At 40.5% G+C, this 15,626-nt stretch overlaps 1 protein-coding gene across 1 annotated transcript; it reads left to right on the forward strand.

Annotated features, from left to right (window-relative positions):
- Positions 1-2,765: 2,765 nt before the first annotated feature.
- Positions 2,766-14,985, forward strand: LOC148041692 (uncharacterized). Its single transcript, XM_087695696.1, has 5 exons — positions 2,766-2,947; positions 3,151-3,358; positions 3,767-5,646; positions 5,847-5,973; positions 13,381-14,985. Exons 2-5 carry the CDS (start codon positions 3,302-3,304, stop codon positions 14,896-14,898), a joined length of 3,582 nt encoding a protein of 1,193 aa, XP_087551822.1. The 5' UTR covers positions 2,766-2,947; positions 3,151-3,301; the 3' UTR covers positions 14,899-14,985.
- The last annotated feature ends 641 nt before the right edge of the window (positions 14,986-15,626 follow it).

The raw sequence follows: 15,626 nt of genomic DNA on the forward strand, positions 1-15,626 counted from the left end.
CCTTTGCGGAATGGCGCTTGCCGAAAAGGGCTTTAGGAGATCTTTAGGGAAAACCCCGTGTTGGCACGGAGTTGATTCTTGGATGGCTTGCGGCTTTAAAGTCCTTTTTGCGAAAGCCTTTTTCGAAGGGTCTTGTGGGAGTCTTTACGGCCTTCACCCTCTTCTCTTCAATTTCCGGGAAGGGGTATGAATGGGTCTTTTGGGGAATGTGGTGGGAAGGGGCCTTAAGGAAGCCCCCCCCTTAGAAGCTTCAAGAAGCTTCTGAGCTTCAACTGTGACGTCGAGGGGGGGAAAAGGAGTCGAATTCCAGCGTGGCGGCGGCGGCTGAGATGGCCTGGCGGGACTGAGGCGGCAGCTATGGCGGCTGGCGGACAGGGCGGACTGCAGCTCGGCGGCGTCGGCGACCTCCTCTCCACGGCGACCTCACCTCCCTCCTCACGGCCCGTCCTCCTTCTGCACGGCCCTTGCTCTCTCTAGCCTCCCCCCCCTCTAGCTAGGGGGGTGTTTATATACGCATGGGGGAAAAGAGGGCATCCACCACGGGGCCCCCTTGCATGGGTTTCCCCCCCCCATGCAGGCCACGTCTGCCATATCCCCATCCTCCCCACACTCCCCCTTCTCCAGCCATGCATCGGCTGGAGGAAAATGGGAAAAAATAAAAAAATTTGCCTTGAATTACTCAAAATGCCCCTCCCAAGAGGGTGTTTTTGTGAGACTTGCGGTTTTGAACTCCCGATTTTGATTTACCAATGCGGAGGATCCCATTTCACGCGTGCGGGTCACACATTACACTGCCAATAATTTCAATGCAAGAGATAACCTTTGCACAAGGTTTACGTCGTGTGCGGGACGTCAATATTTACGGTACGCAGTTGCGGAAATATTACAATGCCTAATCAAGTTGGGGTATGATGTCAAGGTTTAATTTGTTTAATCATTAAATGTTCATGGTGTTGGATAGGTTCATGTTTTGTGTGAATTATAGTGATGTTGCACAATTTTTGAATTGCTATGATTGGTATGAGATGTTTATCTAGGCTAATGTGAGTTCCTTCAATAGGCTATCTTTTTGTTTTTTTGGCATGATAGGTGGCATAGGCTTAGTTGATTTTGGTTGTTTATCAGCCAATTCCCCCTTACCAAAAGAAGAGATTACTCTAGCTCCTAGAAGGTTTAGGAGAATGAGTTGCTCAAAAAAATTAACTTGACACTAGGTCTTGTGTTTGAAGGAGCGTCCTTCTAAGATTTCTCATCCCACATCATCTCATTGGGAAATACATAGAATATCATTGGTATACTATTTGTTTTGATGGTTATCATCAATTTATATTGGCCCAACATTGAATAAGGTAAGCCTCCATTGGATTTAGTTTTGTGTCAAATTGCACCAATGAGGGTTTAATATTTGGGCTAGTGTGAGTTCCTTCAATAGGCTCTCTTTTTGTTTTTCTGGCACTATAGCTGGCACATGCGTAGTTGATTATGGTTGTTTATCAGCCAATTCCCCCTTGCTAAAAGTAGAGATTACTCTAGCTCTTGGAAGGTTTAGGTGAATGAGTTGCTCAACAAAACTGACCTGACACACTAGGTCTTGTGTTTGAAGGAGGGTCCTTGTAAAATTTCCCATCTCACATTGCCTCAATTGGGAAGTACATGAATATCATTGGGATGCTTTTTGTTTCAATGGTTATCATCAATTTATATTTGTTGTGCATTGAATAAGGTAAGCGTCCATAGGGTTTAGTTTTGTGTCAGATGACACCAATGAGGGTTGTCCTACCTGATGCCAAAATTCATAAACTAAGGTGTTGGAATCTGAGTGTTTGTCAATGAGAGCATCTACTGGGACTTCCTTTGAAGTAGTAAGTTTGAGGCGTAAATAGGCTAGTGGTATAGCCATCTCTTCTTCATCATTCATGATTATTAAGCCCGGCTAACAAGGCAGCAAGTAGCTACAATGAAGCATTATAGCTCAAATTTAGTAAAAATATATTTTTCCTTGGACATCATTACTAACGTTTGTAAACTTTGTGGAGCCATCTCCTTGAAAATTTGAATGGAATGCATGTGGCCCGTGAGCACCATGGAAACTTATGTTGAGAGAGAGAGAGAGAGAGAGAGAGAGAGAGAGAGAGAGAGAGTAGAGTTATTCTTTTGTAAGGATTGTGGCTCCATGATCCCACATCGCACACAATGCGCATCCTGTGTTATGATTTTTCTGTCAAGCAAAAGAAAAAAAAATCAGATTAGAAATTCCAAATTGGCTGCCGGGGCCCGGGAGCCTGGAGGACTGTATTACCGAAGCTATGCGGTAATTTAATGCATTTCCCAATCTGTAAAAGGAAAAAAGATATTCATTCCCGGCAAAAAGCCTGGCTGCATGCCTTTGGGGCTGCAAATTAAATTGAGGGTAGTGGGGGAAGTCCAACCGTCGCAACGATAGGGAGCCCAGGCCGTCCGATGGGGCCAGGATCGACGGCGGCGATGCAGCTGGGGGGGCAGCGTGTGTGGACTTGGACTGACTGAGTGCTGGCCCACAGACTGTGCCCACTGCCCCCCCTCTCTCTCTCTCTCTCTCTCTCTCTCTCTCTCTCTCTCTCTCTCTCACAGTGTCTGAGAGCCTGTGTCTGGACAGAATGGTATGTACCCTGTCGGAGAGAGGCTTTAACCCCATAATTTTTTCTCTCCTGCCTCTTCGTCTCCCACCCTTGGTCCCTTGTCTTCTTCTATAGTGCCTCTTTTTTGCTGCTGCTGCTACTAATCAGTCTTTCTAACGTGGGTCTTATCGGTTTTGCTTATTTCAGTGTCATCTCCAGCTCTCCTTAACTAAAATACTATACTATAATTACACAGGTGCTGTCATCTTCTCTCTCTTCTAAGCGCTCAAGTGCTGTCATGTTCCTCTCTCTCTCTCTCTCTTCTAACCACTCAAGGATAAGTCCAACTGGTATGCCCCTCGTCTTTCTTTTTCTTCTTGTTTCTAACATTTTATATGACCTAATCTTCAGTGTGTATTTAACTGCTTGTTTGCTCGACATAATTCTCACGGAGACGTAAGAGTACTGTGCAAATGCTCTTATGTAAGGCAGTTGATCAGGTTAATAGTATTCATCATGGGATTTTGCTTTGTCTTTCTCTATTTTGGTGCAGATTAGCTCGACCCAAGCGGCTACTTCAATTCGGATCTTGAGCACACTTCTCAGTATTATGATGCCTACGATCATCCTTTGCAGTAAATATACAGCTGGAGAGAGCGCTTCAGAGTTTTAAGCTCCCCTCCACAGCATATTGAGAGGAAAAAATGCTGCTGTCGACCATTAGCAAAGATGATGAGACCACTCCTTCGCCTACAGGCCCGGTAAACATGCTTTTGCAGCTTCACCAACTAACATATACAAGCCATTACATGTGATGCCTTCAATGAATGGAACCGAACAAATAAGATTGAGGCCTACAGCGTCCCGCCATATTTACATGTCGTCCTATCCCTACACCCATCATGAAATCTTAATCATGATGAAAAGCGCTGTAACCATGCTGAAGATCTTGGAGACAGCTGCAATAATTTCACTAGTGTTAACTTGTATTTGCAGAATCACATCTTTGGTTAACCCATGATTATATGTACTGTGCATAGGCTCAAACTTACAAAATTAGGTCAAAACTATCTCGACTAGATAAACTATCACTTATGTTTCCTCTTCTGCTGAATGATCGCTCTCCTGATATGTCCTTGCTAAGGTCAAACATCAACTTTGTCTTGCAGTTATCTCCATCTGCAGCTCTTACATTCTTGTGGGCCTCTGATCATAACATCATGATGGATAGTACAACATATAATCCAACTATGAAATTAGCTTGTCAAAATGACATAACCGATTCCTCACCAGCCACAGATTCAAATGCTGTCAGTATCCTAGATGTAGGTGGTGATATACCAGGGGCCTTTTCGCAATCGCAACAGTCGTCAGTGATATCAATGCCCCTTTCCAATACATCAGATCAGAACCATCTGAAGATTCAGAATGATCGTGGTTACCAAGGTTTAGCACAAGATGAATACGCTGAAGGTCCTACTCACATTATGTTGAGCATTAAAACTGCTGATACCCAGGTTTCAGATCAATATGGCAAGAGAAAGAGACCACAAGTACATGGACATGCAGCTAGTTCCCACTCGGAACAAGTGGAAGCTTGCAAATTTGAGCCAAAGGGACCTGTTATAGAACAAACCCTGTTTGTAAGGGGGCCAAGAAGAGGGAAGAAAAGTAAAGAGAAGATGGCACTGTGTGAGAAATTAGATCCACGTGCATCGGCCAGTAATACTATGTTAATCAGCGAGCTACTTATGGGAAATAAATCATTGCAGACAGCGGCAAGCTTAGACAGGCCAAACATAAATAATCCTGATCATGATATATCCATGGAGGGGAATTTCCAAGACTTGCTTGGAAACCTAACAGGGAGTTTGGAGTCTACTTTATCCAGGTGCAGCTCTACCAACAATTTGATGAAGCCAGACTTCATGGGCACTTTTGATGTGAAGGACCATGGTAACAGTGACATTAGTAACATGGATTTGAAGCACGAAGCAGATCAGTACTCTTACTCCTTAGATGCAACAGTTATACGGCAAGAAGTTAATCCGTCTCTCTTGGTTAATCAGCAGACAGATCATTGTCAGAGGGATTTGGCACAGGGCATAGTGAATCATGATGTGAATGCGAGCATAAACCTGCATCAGATGAATGAAGGGAGCTCCCGTAGGGGATCAGGAGATCGTGCGATGGTCCACGGGCTGGGCTGCAGAATCGGTAGTTCAAGCATGGAGGCTGGCGATGGAGACCCTGAAGGGATGCAGAATGAGGGAGATGATGACCATACGATGATGATAAAGAGAGGATTAGAATTAGAGCTGAATGAGAGCTTATACAGGCTAGAGCAGCAGCTGCAACTGCAGGAGGATCAAGGGTCAGCGGCGGAGTCAGCGGCGTCGATGATAATGGACGGCGGGGGGACACGTGGCTCGGGGTGTGTGGCGGAGGGGGGGTACGAGGCGGGATTTGATTGGGGGAGCTACAGGGGTTGCAGCGACAGGCTGCACGACGTGCAGCTGCTGGACATGCAGCTCAAGGAGAACGAGCGGCACCGCCAGCTGGACGAGCTCCGCCGCATCCTCTACGACCGCTCCGCCGGCGAGTGCCCAATCCTCAGCTGCCAGCACATCCCCGGCCACCAGCTGCTCCCCAATCCCCAGCTGCCACCTGGCGCCTTCCCAGCCCTCTTTGACCACCACGGCCAGCTCATCTCCACCACCTGCCCCAGGTCGTCGCAACCCAGTAGTACTGTGACTAACCATATTCTGATTACTGCTAATAACAACGATAAGTTTCCTGCCATCAACGATACTGTAATCAACCATCTGGTTACTGCTAATAATAATAACAACAAATTTCCTGCCAATATAAGCGATAATGGGGTTATTAACACTAATAATATGGCGCAATATTACATGACGGCGGGTGGCAGGAAAGTGTTCAATCGAGCTGCTAATCCTCAGTTAAGCAAAGACCACGAGACTAGTTCATGCAAGAGGAGTACGACGACGCAGACTATCAAAGGACAATGGACTCCCGAAGAAGACAGGTGACAGGACTAGCCACTAGTATATCCCAATAATTAAGTGCCTCTCCTCGAGTCCTCGTGCTCAACTTTAACTATTTTAAATACACGGTGTAGAATCTGGACGGAGAAATCGTTGCGGGAACGAATAATGTTTTCGTGTTCTGTTTTTAAAATTTCCTTAAAATAATAAAATGTTTTGGGTGGTGGTGGATGCATCACAGGCAGCTGAGTGAGCTAGTGGAGAAGCATGGGCACCAGCACTGGTCTCGCATAGCCAGCCACCTGCCTGGTCGCAAGGGCAAGCAATGCAGAGAGCGCTACCAAAACCACCTCCGCCCAGACATCAAGGTAAGAGCATAATGTCTACATTATTATTATGAACACACACACACACACACATACACACACACACACACACTCTCTCTCTCTCCATAGCTATTTTGAATCATTCTCTATCATAGCTAATCAGTCTCTATCACGAACAAAACTTCTGCACTACAATTCACAAGAACTTTTAGACATTCTCCCGTGCCTAAAAAGGGACTCTTTTCCCTTGTTTTTCCATATAGTGTTCAACATCATGAGCTTTAACTTAAGAGGCACCACATAACTAGCTAGGTGCTACTAGGGGTAGGGGTTGCACAGCCTATCCCCAACCATACTTAACCAGGTGCATGGTCCTTGATCCCTCACAAAATCTCATCATGTTGTTGTGATTCGTACTATGGGGTTTATAGTGGGGTTTTTTCAACAATTCTTATAATTGTTCCCATCAAGTAATAATTTGCATGCAATTCATAGATATCCTTCCCAAATCAAAGTGTTGCGACATGGGGTATTTGTTAGACTTTGTTGAACTGTAGCACCTAAAGTGAGCCTTTCTATGACACATTCTTTAGCCCTCACACATTATATAGAATAGGCCGCCTATATGTAGTACCCTTAAAAAGTTTAGCAAGTGTTCTAATGTAAATGTGGTACTATCATATTTCACAATTCAAATAGTTAATGGTGCTTTAACTTATGAATGTTGAATTGGGTGTACTTCAATGAACAATGGCATCTTAATATGATAACTATAAAGACATTCTACTTGAGGAGACTTGGAACCAATACACTTTTGGATCTAATGTTTGCAAGTATACTAGTTCTAAATGCATATTCTTAGATTTTCTCATCTTCTACCACTACATCGATACACCTCATTTGTTTCAAGAACTTTTGACTTCTCAAAAGTTGTTGAATTCGCATGCATGAGGAGATGGAAGAGACTCTATCTAAAGGAAAAGTGTGTGCTTAAGGCATAGCACCAAGAAGATGAATGACCCAATAGCCTCTTACTTGACAATGTCGATCCACATGGGAGCCATATTCCCTTAATTACACAAGTCATGACCCATTCAAGGGGCATTGAAGATGGCCAAAATAGAGAGGATTCACAATCCTAGGGTAAAGAACTTTTGGGGCTTAATTCAAACCTTAAGCATTACCATCACATATCCAAGTTCACATTGCCAAGTTGTATAATCAATAAGAAAAATACATATACCCAAATTAAGGCTTAGGTGTTAGAATAGTTACATTACACTTTTCCAAAATTGGTTGCGTCAAACTCCCTTTCAAATCATGTCTTTGCTTGGTATGACTCATCCTTTTCTAGACATATGTTTCCTTCTTATTCCTAGAGCAAATCTATGATCTATTAAAAAGCTTCATCTATCAAAATCTTGTTGTTGAAGTCATATTATTTCATTCCTTTTAGAAATCTATTTCCCTCTCCATATTGCTACTAGGATTTACTGAAAAGCTTGTATGATTAATTCATTCCCTCTAGACATCTATGTCATTCTTTGATCTATTGATCTAATGAATGTGCAATCTATTGAAAAATATCATTTTAATTGATCTTGCACAAAATCTCTATACTCACCATATGTATATCAATAGAAGGATACTTTTTAATGGGGTTTGTTTACACATTTATTAACAAAAGAGAGTGCTTTATTGACATGAGTTATTTATATATAAGGGGCTCCTAGATTAGCCTTGAGCACATATCATGACTAGAAGAGGTACATATATTGAACCCCTAGATACCAAGTATAACATGTAATTTGCCAAATGAAATAAAGTAGAGGTAGCCATCATATGCAAGGTACCGACCTTAATTGCTAATCCACTTAGTTTATATTCATACACATGTTAAGTTTTCCACACGAAAGTAAATGTTAAGTTCAACTCTATAATAACTCTAAATCATAGAGCTCTATTAACATACCAAGAAAGTAGTAAACATTCTCTTTCCTTTAAGCTTGAAAGATTATGGATGCTATAAGAGAAGTTGATGCCAATCCAAGTTTATCCAACCTTAAAAGGAGAAAATGTGGATATATCAAATATAGCATGAAGATTTAGTACATAGAATTTTTAAGAATTCTTAAATGCATACAAATAGTAGCCTTTTCTAATTAGAATCTCATGTGTTCATTTAGTGCTCTTCACTAATCTTCGAAGAAGCAATGAAGAGGAAGATTCAAGTTAAAGGTAATAAAATACATGTGTTTCTTATATTGCTTGAGGCAATCCCAATATGGATAAATTTTGTGTCTCCAATATGCATTCCTTATATGTAAGCTATTGATGGTTTCTACAAGGTTCATAAAATAACCATGTTTTGTTGATATAGTGATATTGTTATACTAATCAATTGTAGTCATTTGAGCTAGTATTGTACTTATGAAGTGACCACAAATCATGTGGTTACATGCAATAGTACATTTCTAGGTTGCCTATACATTTAATGATTTGTTCAAGCTTACATAGAGTTGGTCTCTAAGAGACCTACTGGTATCTAAGGATTGCTACATGCACATCTTTATTCCCATTAGCATAAGAATGCCAAATCACTATATAGAAAAGGGGTTCTAGTCACAACTATATGCATCTTCTGACATATTGGAAGCTATCACAATGCTAATACATGCAATGAATGGCTTATGTCTTTCAATTGTATGTGTCTAAACTACATTTTAAGCATGCATATACTCATTGATATAGACACACTCTTTTTTTAAAAAATAAATACTAGGGAGCTTTGAGATAGAGAAATGGAGCTCAAAATAAAGGTGTAATCTTGCAACTAAGAACCCCCTAGGTTTGGGAGTCCTTCATTATAGATGTAGACTAGTATTAGTTATAAGAAGTATAGCATAGTGAATTCAATGAACATTTAAAAATTTGTAAAGCTCAATGCAATGTTGTATTCAATAAGACATTAAAAAATGTTACAAACAATTGCAAAAAATTTATTTGTCTATTTAGGAAATTTTGATAGGCTTACATATACATTCTAATCCTAGAATTTAGCTTGAATTACAAAGAAAACATTGGAGCTAAAATGCCTCATGTAATGATAGAGCTAATCTATAGTATACATTGTACAAGTATATCTACTATGGAATAGTCATCATGAATGTTGATGCCTTGATGATGTATGTGGAGCTTGTTCTATGGGAAATGCATGACATGGATGATCACGAGGATCTCCCCACCAAGAGCTACAAGTAGCACATGCTATGAAGAAAACCCCATCCAACTCCAAGTCTAAAATTTTGTGTATCATATTCTATTGGCATATACATGAGTTTACTATGGACACATGAGAAGGCTCCATCCAAAAGTGTCACTCCACTATTACTAACTTGCAAATTATCAACAAACCTAGTAATCCCTAAGCATATTCAAGTTAGTAGCATATTCCCTATAATATAAAAGCATGCATTGATAAACTTGAATTACAATCCCATCATTCTTTTTGAAGCTTGCATAATGCCACCAAATTTTTCACATAACATTGCCCTAGTGATATCGAAAAAGGTGAATACATGTTGTGAGTTTCTAAGTTTTGGTTGTTGGTACCTTTTATAAAGCCTTTGCCTAGACTAGCCTATCTTTCACTTGGCATATGCTTAGTGTATGGCTAGCCCTAGTCTAAGCCTATAGCTTGAATCCATGCGTAGCCAAGCCTATGCATACCCCATGCCTAGCCAACAATTGCTTACCTTATGCCTAGACTATTCCTAGTATGTGTAGCATATGCCTAGTCTAGCTTGTGTATGCATAGCATGTGCATAGTCTATGCCTAGCCTAAGCCATACCTATGCTAGGCAACAATAACTAAAGTGTTCTCAATGTCATTAGTAATTTCTATTTTATAAGCATTTGATACATTGGGTAAGGATCTTCTAGTATGCATTCCTTGATTTCAACCAAAATAATTGACATTGGTTTTCAAATCCTTACTAGCCTTTACTTTGAATGAGGCTTTAGTAGAGCCATTTGTACACAAAAATTGCTCTTGATCACATGGAGAGTGTGCATATAGAGTTTGATGGTAACCTCATAAAATCTTATTATACTTTTCCATGCATTCTTGATTATATGAAATATAATACCATTATTCACTTTTAAGTTGAGGATTAACGAGTGTAAATCCTCATCTTTCTCACTCAAGTAAACAAATTCACTTTGGAAAATGTAGCATATTAAAAGGAGGGTTTGAAAAGGTACAGTAATTCTAAAAGAAAAAATTATCTATTTACTTCACAACTATTTCCATGCTTGGGGTTTTTCATAACGATCACCTTTGTATGCAATCAATGGACATGGTTTGTTACTAATGCAAGCCTCAAGCTAATTGAACAAAAATGAGTGCTAAGATTATTCCTACAAAAGAATCTCTTGTAGGTGATGTGCCAAAGGTAATGGGATCATTACTATCATAACTAGCCTTGTCTTTGTGGTAAGAACTCATATAATGATCAAGAGGGGAATAATCAAGAGATTTCCTTGTAATATTGATCAACATTTTTTTGTTTCTATATAGATGAGATGCCTTTTACTACTAGTAAGTACTTATTTGGTTCTATGTAGTTGTATTTTAACATAAATTGCAAAGTTTTGAAGCTCTTTTCATTAATTAATTGGTTAGATTTACTTTTGGCATACATGAATCTCAACTTATTAATTTGTTTAAATTATAGCAATCATAGATTACACAAAATGTTATTCCTTGTCTCAAAAAAGGAAATGACACATAGACTTGAATGTGCATGAGGGGATATGTCCCCTCCATGTATTACTAGGAGTCTAGGAAGGCAAGAGCCATGTTGATGGTGTTCTCATGCATAAAGAGGATTGCTCAGAAGTTAAATGAGTAGTGATAAAGATGATTAGTTTGTTCCTTCTTGGGTAACTGAACAAGCATGGGGAATTGTTTGGTGAAAGAACTTGGGCTTATGTCCAACCATGTGAACATAGTCACCCAAATGAGGTATCTAACAAGACTTGAAACTGCAACCTCACAATTATCTACCAAAGGTCTAATTGTTAAGTCACATTTTGGATGAGTTTGGGACATGGTATATTGTATTTGTGCTTTGACACCATGCAATGTTAATGATAATGACAATACTCATGTGAACATTTGCTTAGAATATCTCTAGATGCTTTATAATAAGCCCTTTTACCATATACTTGTAGACTAAAGATGTCATGCAAATTGTATCATGTCAAGTTGTGAATATGAAGGAGATATGTGTTGCCCTAAGAGATAATTATGACAAAATTCAAGCCAAGTGAAATGTGATGGTTTGTTCTATTAATTATGTGAAATCATTTTGCATTCCACCAAGTGGTGATTTATAAAGCAGAAGGGGGCCAATTTGAGCATACCCAAGTCTCATGTGTGAGAATGGGTACCTCATGATTCAAGCTTTCTATTCAAAGCGAGTGTTTCTAAACCTTGTTTAATGGCTGATAGAGGTGTGCTTGTTTCTCATTGTAATGGAGCCTCGTTTGAATAATCAAATGTATGAAACTAGATGAAATACACTTATATTGCAAACAATCTAGATAAAGAAGATGATTCTAGATCTTAAAAAAGAAAAGCATGAAAGAAAAGACAAGTTCAAATTACTTTCAAAACATAGGTTGCCATCATGAAACTTGTAAGAAAATTATATGGCAATAATAAATGTAAGATTTCACTATTGAGAGACTTATGTAGAAGCACTTTAGCTCAATCTCTCATCCAATCCCTTCAAATTTTGGACTTCATGAAACATGTACTAAGCTCAAATGAGGCTCGAATTGTAGTTATGTTCTAGAACACTTAGATTGGTGGTTTTAAAGGCCATTGTGTCTAGTATTTATAGAGGGTGCAAGATTTTCAGTAGCCAAAAAGACTCATTTTTCAAAGCCAAGATAGCTATTGTAGAAAATTGCTTTCCATTTTGTAGAATACTAATGCATTGACTCAAAGACATATTAACGAAATTCAATTAGTTGCACCCTCAATAATTAGTGTAAGACTTTCAATAGCCAAAAAAGTTTCATTTTCCAAAGCCAAGACAAGTATCCTAGAAAATTATTTTCCATTTGTAGAATACTAATGCATTGGCTCCAAGACATATTAAGAAATCCAATTAGTTGCACCCTCAACAATTACTATATGAGGGAGGAATACCTTAATATGCCTTTGGAAGTGCATGAAAGTTAAAAGCTTTGGAACGATTTGAGTAAGCAGGTCAAATCTATAGAGTTTAATGAGTTGAACTATGTGAGAACTATTTTCTTAGATGATCAATGAAAGTTTGATGAGGAAAGAATCAAGCATTGGGATATTATAATGATTGTAACTCTAAGGTAGGTTTAGAGCTATTTTTAATCTTGCAATTTAGAGATCCTATGCTATGTTGGTAGAACGGCTTTATTAATTGAGCATATTTTTTGTTTAGGGAATTCTAATTATTATAGAGAAACCTATGAAAAATATATATGTATTCAAGAATTCCTATAGAGGTTTGACTAAAGCCCTTTAGGTCTTCAAACCATGGCATTGTAAATACTTATGGTAGGCTAATATTATTTTCACATGAAAGAGACTCTCTTTTATGAAAAACATTAGAAAAACCTTCCATTCCAAAACTATTAGGTTGTTTCTAAGGCTATGAATGAATACTCATAAAAAGACCAATGATAAAAAAAAGAAAGAGCTCGTGTTGGACAAGTTCTCTTTAGTTTCTTTGTCTTGAATTTTCTTTGGACTTTGACCAATTTTCTTCTAGTTTTTTGTAAAAAATGGCATATTTTCTCAAAGTGGATTTTTAGCTAGAATTTTGAGATTTTTGCCATGGAAAACACATAAAGAGACATTATTTTGTGAAGACTACTAGTATGATTGTCATGTTTAGAAATAATAATAGTATACTAAACCTGGTCTTTTTCCATGCTTATAACAATTCTTATGAAACTAGACAACTTTCCTATGTTCACTAACAATCGAGGCTTAACGTCAAGCAAATTGTGAAATTTTAAAAAGACCTTGAAATTTTTGGAGAGGTCTTTCAACTTTACATTTTAAGGATTTTATTGTAATAGAGAGGTTTTTACAATATTTAATTTTATTTTAGAAGCTAGGGCCCGTTTGGTTATAAGATGATATGAAACCTGGAAAATATAAGGAAAAACCCTACAGATTGTTAAGGTTGAAGGTTTATACACACGCACAGCAAAGCATCACTGTGAGCTAGATATTTTTTAGTTTTTTCTCGTGAGAAATTACACAAAAAGTTTTATTAAACCTCATAATTATCTATTTTTATGCTTTTAGAGTGTGATGCTTTTTTCATTCAGACTATGGATGGTTGCAGTAGTGTATAGGCTGAGTTTCCTTTTTGGGAATGGTGGGTGCAGCGCGATGACTGGACGAAGGAGGAGGAGGAGGCGATGGTGAAGCTGCACAGGATCCATGGCAACAAGTGGGCGGAGATCGCGAAGCATCTGCCCGGGCGGACCGACAACGCCATCAAGAACCACTGGAACGCCACCCTGCGCCGCCAGGACAACGGCAAGAAGCACAAGCGCCTCGACGGCGGCTCCACTGTGCTGCGCCAGTATCAGCAGATGCTCTTCCCGGACATCAAGTCCAAATCCGGCAATGGCAGCCACAACCAGCTGCTTCACACTTCAGCTGCCAGCAATGGCGGCCGCACCATCCATCCCTCCCCTCATGGTGCAGCAGCAGCCATCAATCTCATTACATCCGCCCCCCCGGCCGATCACATCAGCAAGAAACCATCACCATCATGCCCTTCTATCAATATACCTCCCCCTGATCACCATCATCCTCCTCCATTATCAGCCTCTGCTCAAAAGCGACTCAGAACTTCCTTCTCTGATCATCACATGGATCACCAGTTTCCTGCAGCAGGCCCTCCCCAGCAGCTGGAGCTTGACCACATGCATCAGGCCCTCATGAAACTCACCAGTTCCACTAACCTTGTCAAGGGAGTCAATAACCATGGTAATTTGCTGCTTAGTACCACTGATCAGGCTAATTCTTCTTTCCACCTGAGCAATGGCCTATACCCCCTGCAGTCCTACTGGAGCCAGCTTATTGCTCAGTCTGCAGCGCCGGCCAGCATGCAGCCAGCTTGGAACAGTGCTGCTGCTGATTACCAGAGACCACCTACTGCAAGTGAGTGGTATACTAATTATGATCATAGCACTCTCTTTGCGAAAGCACCATCATACCCAGACATGGACGGCATTATTAAGACCGCAGCTAACTCTAACTGCAGTGATCAGATTTTAGCTGAAATCGTTCAGCACAGTACAGCTAATGCCCATATTAATGGATGGCCAGCTTCATGCATTGGTGCTGATCACATTAACAACAATGTCTGCAACTCTTTCAATAGATCGGAGATACCGGGGCTAATATCACCTGCAAACTCGTGTGGGGGAGGGGGGTGTGGACACCAGCAGCAGCTGGAATTAGCAGCAATTGGCAATGACAGAGGGGCAGATCTCAGCAGCATTGTGAAGAGTGTCAGTGGCCATGGCCATCATGCGGGTGCTAAATTCAACAGGGAGGAGTCACTCCTACTGTGGCCTGATGCCAAGTATGGTGATGATGAGAATGCAGATAACCAGGAAGATCATATTGTCAAAGATGGTGGCAGCTGCTATGATCATATTAACCATGTCAATAGTACAGTCATAGACAGTACTACTAAACTGAGCAAGGATCTCGACCTCATAGAGATGGTCACTCAGCCTGCCAATCCGGCTCAACTAGGGGTGGTTGCCCATCATGATCATCATCACCACGACCAGGATGATGCTGATGATAATGCCGAACTTATGCAGAAAAATGCTAACAATATATACCATGCTGACACCTTTCCAGCTTATAAAATCATTGCATGACCGATATCAAAAGTTATTTTCACTAACTTGAAAGTCTTATTGCCACCTTTGTATGCTACGCAGCAGAGCGTGGTGCTGCCAATCTGACATCCACTTTTTCTTCAAATTGAAAGGAAAACAAAGTTTTTAAAGGCTTTTTTTCTTCATTCGTGCAATCATGCCCTTCTTAGTTATTCCTTTATGTTTGTCTTCTTGAGTGCTCTCTCTCTCTCTCTCTCTCTCTCTCTCTCTCTCTCTCTCATGTACTTTGTGTTTGTCTAGTTGAAATCTCTCTTAAAAGCAATCTCTCGCCTCTCTCTCTCTCTCATCTACTTTGTGTTTGTCTAGTTGAAATCTCTCTTAAGAGCAATCTCTCGCCTTAAGGGGCGCAGCCCCACTGAGGTAAATTGACTTCCATGGGATGCTAGCTAAGAGGCCAATCACACCTAGGCCCTAGGGTTGGGGGGGGGGGGGGGGGGGGGGGTTGTGTGGATTGCCACTCCTCTCACTAACCCCATGGTTGCACCTTGGGATGGGGGGAAGTGAGTTTATGTTAACACAAACCAGCGCACCCCCCCCCCCCCCCCCCCCCCCTCCCCCTTACTAGCACCCCCTCAAAAAGGGGTTCTAAATTGATGTTAGCAAGGTGAAGGTGCTCGTTGTGCTCCCATTGGTGGGTCAAAGGCAAAAGTCTATCAATATTTTGTCACTATATGCACTGAACCAATCGGATTTTAGTTTTTTTATAT

The sequence above is a fragment of the Lygodium microphyllum genome, chromosome 1 (assembly GCF_053477565.2).
Source record: "Lygodium microphyllum isolate KBCC chromosome 1, Lygodium_microphyllum_v1.1.10, whole genome shotgun sequence".
NCBI classification, from domain to species: Eukaryota; Viridiplantae; Streptophyta; class Polypodiopsida; order Schizaeales; family Lygodiaceae; genus Lygodium; species Lygodium microphyllum.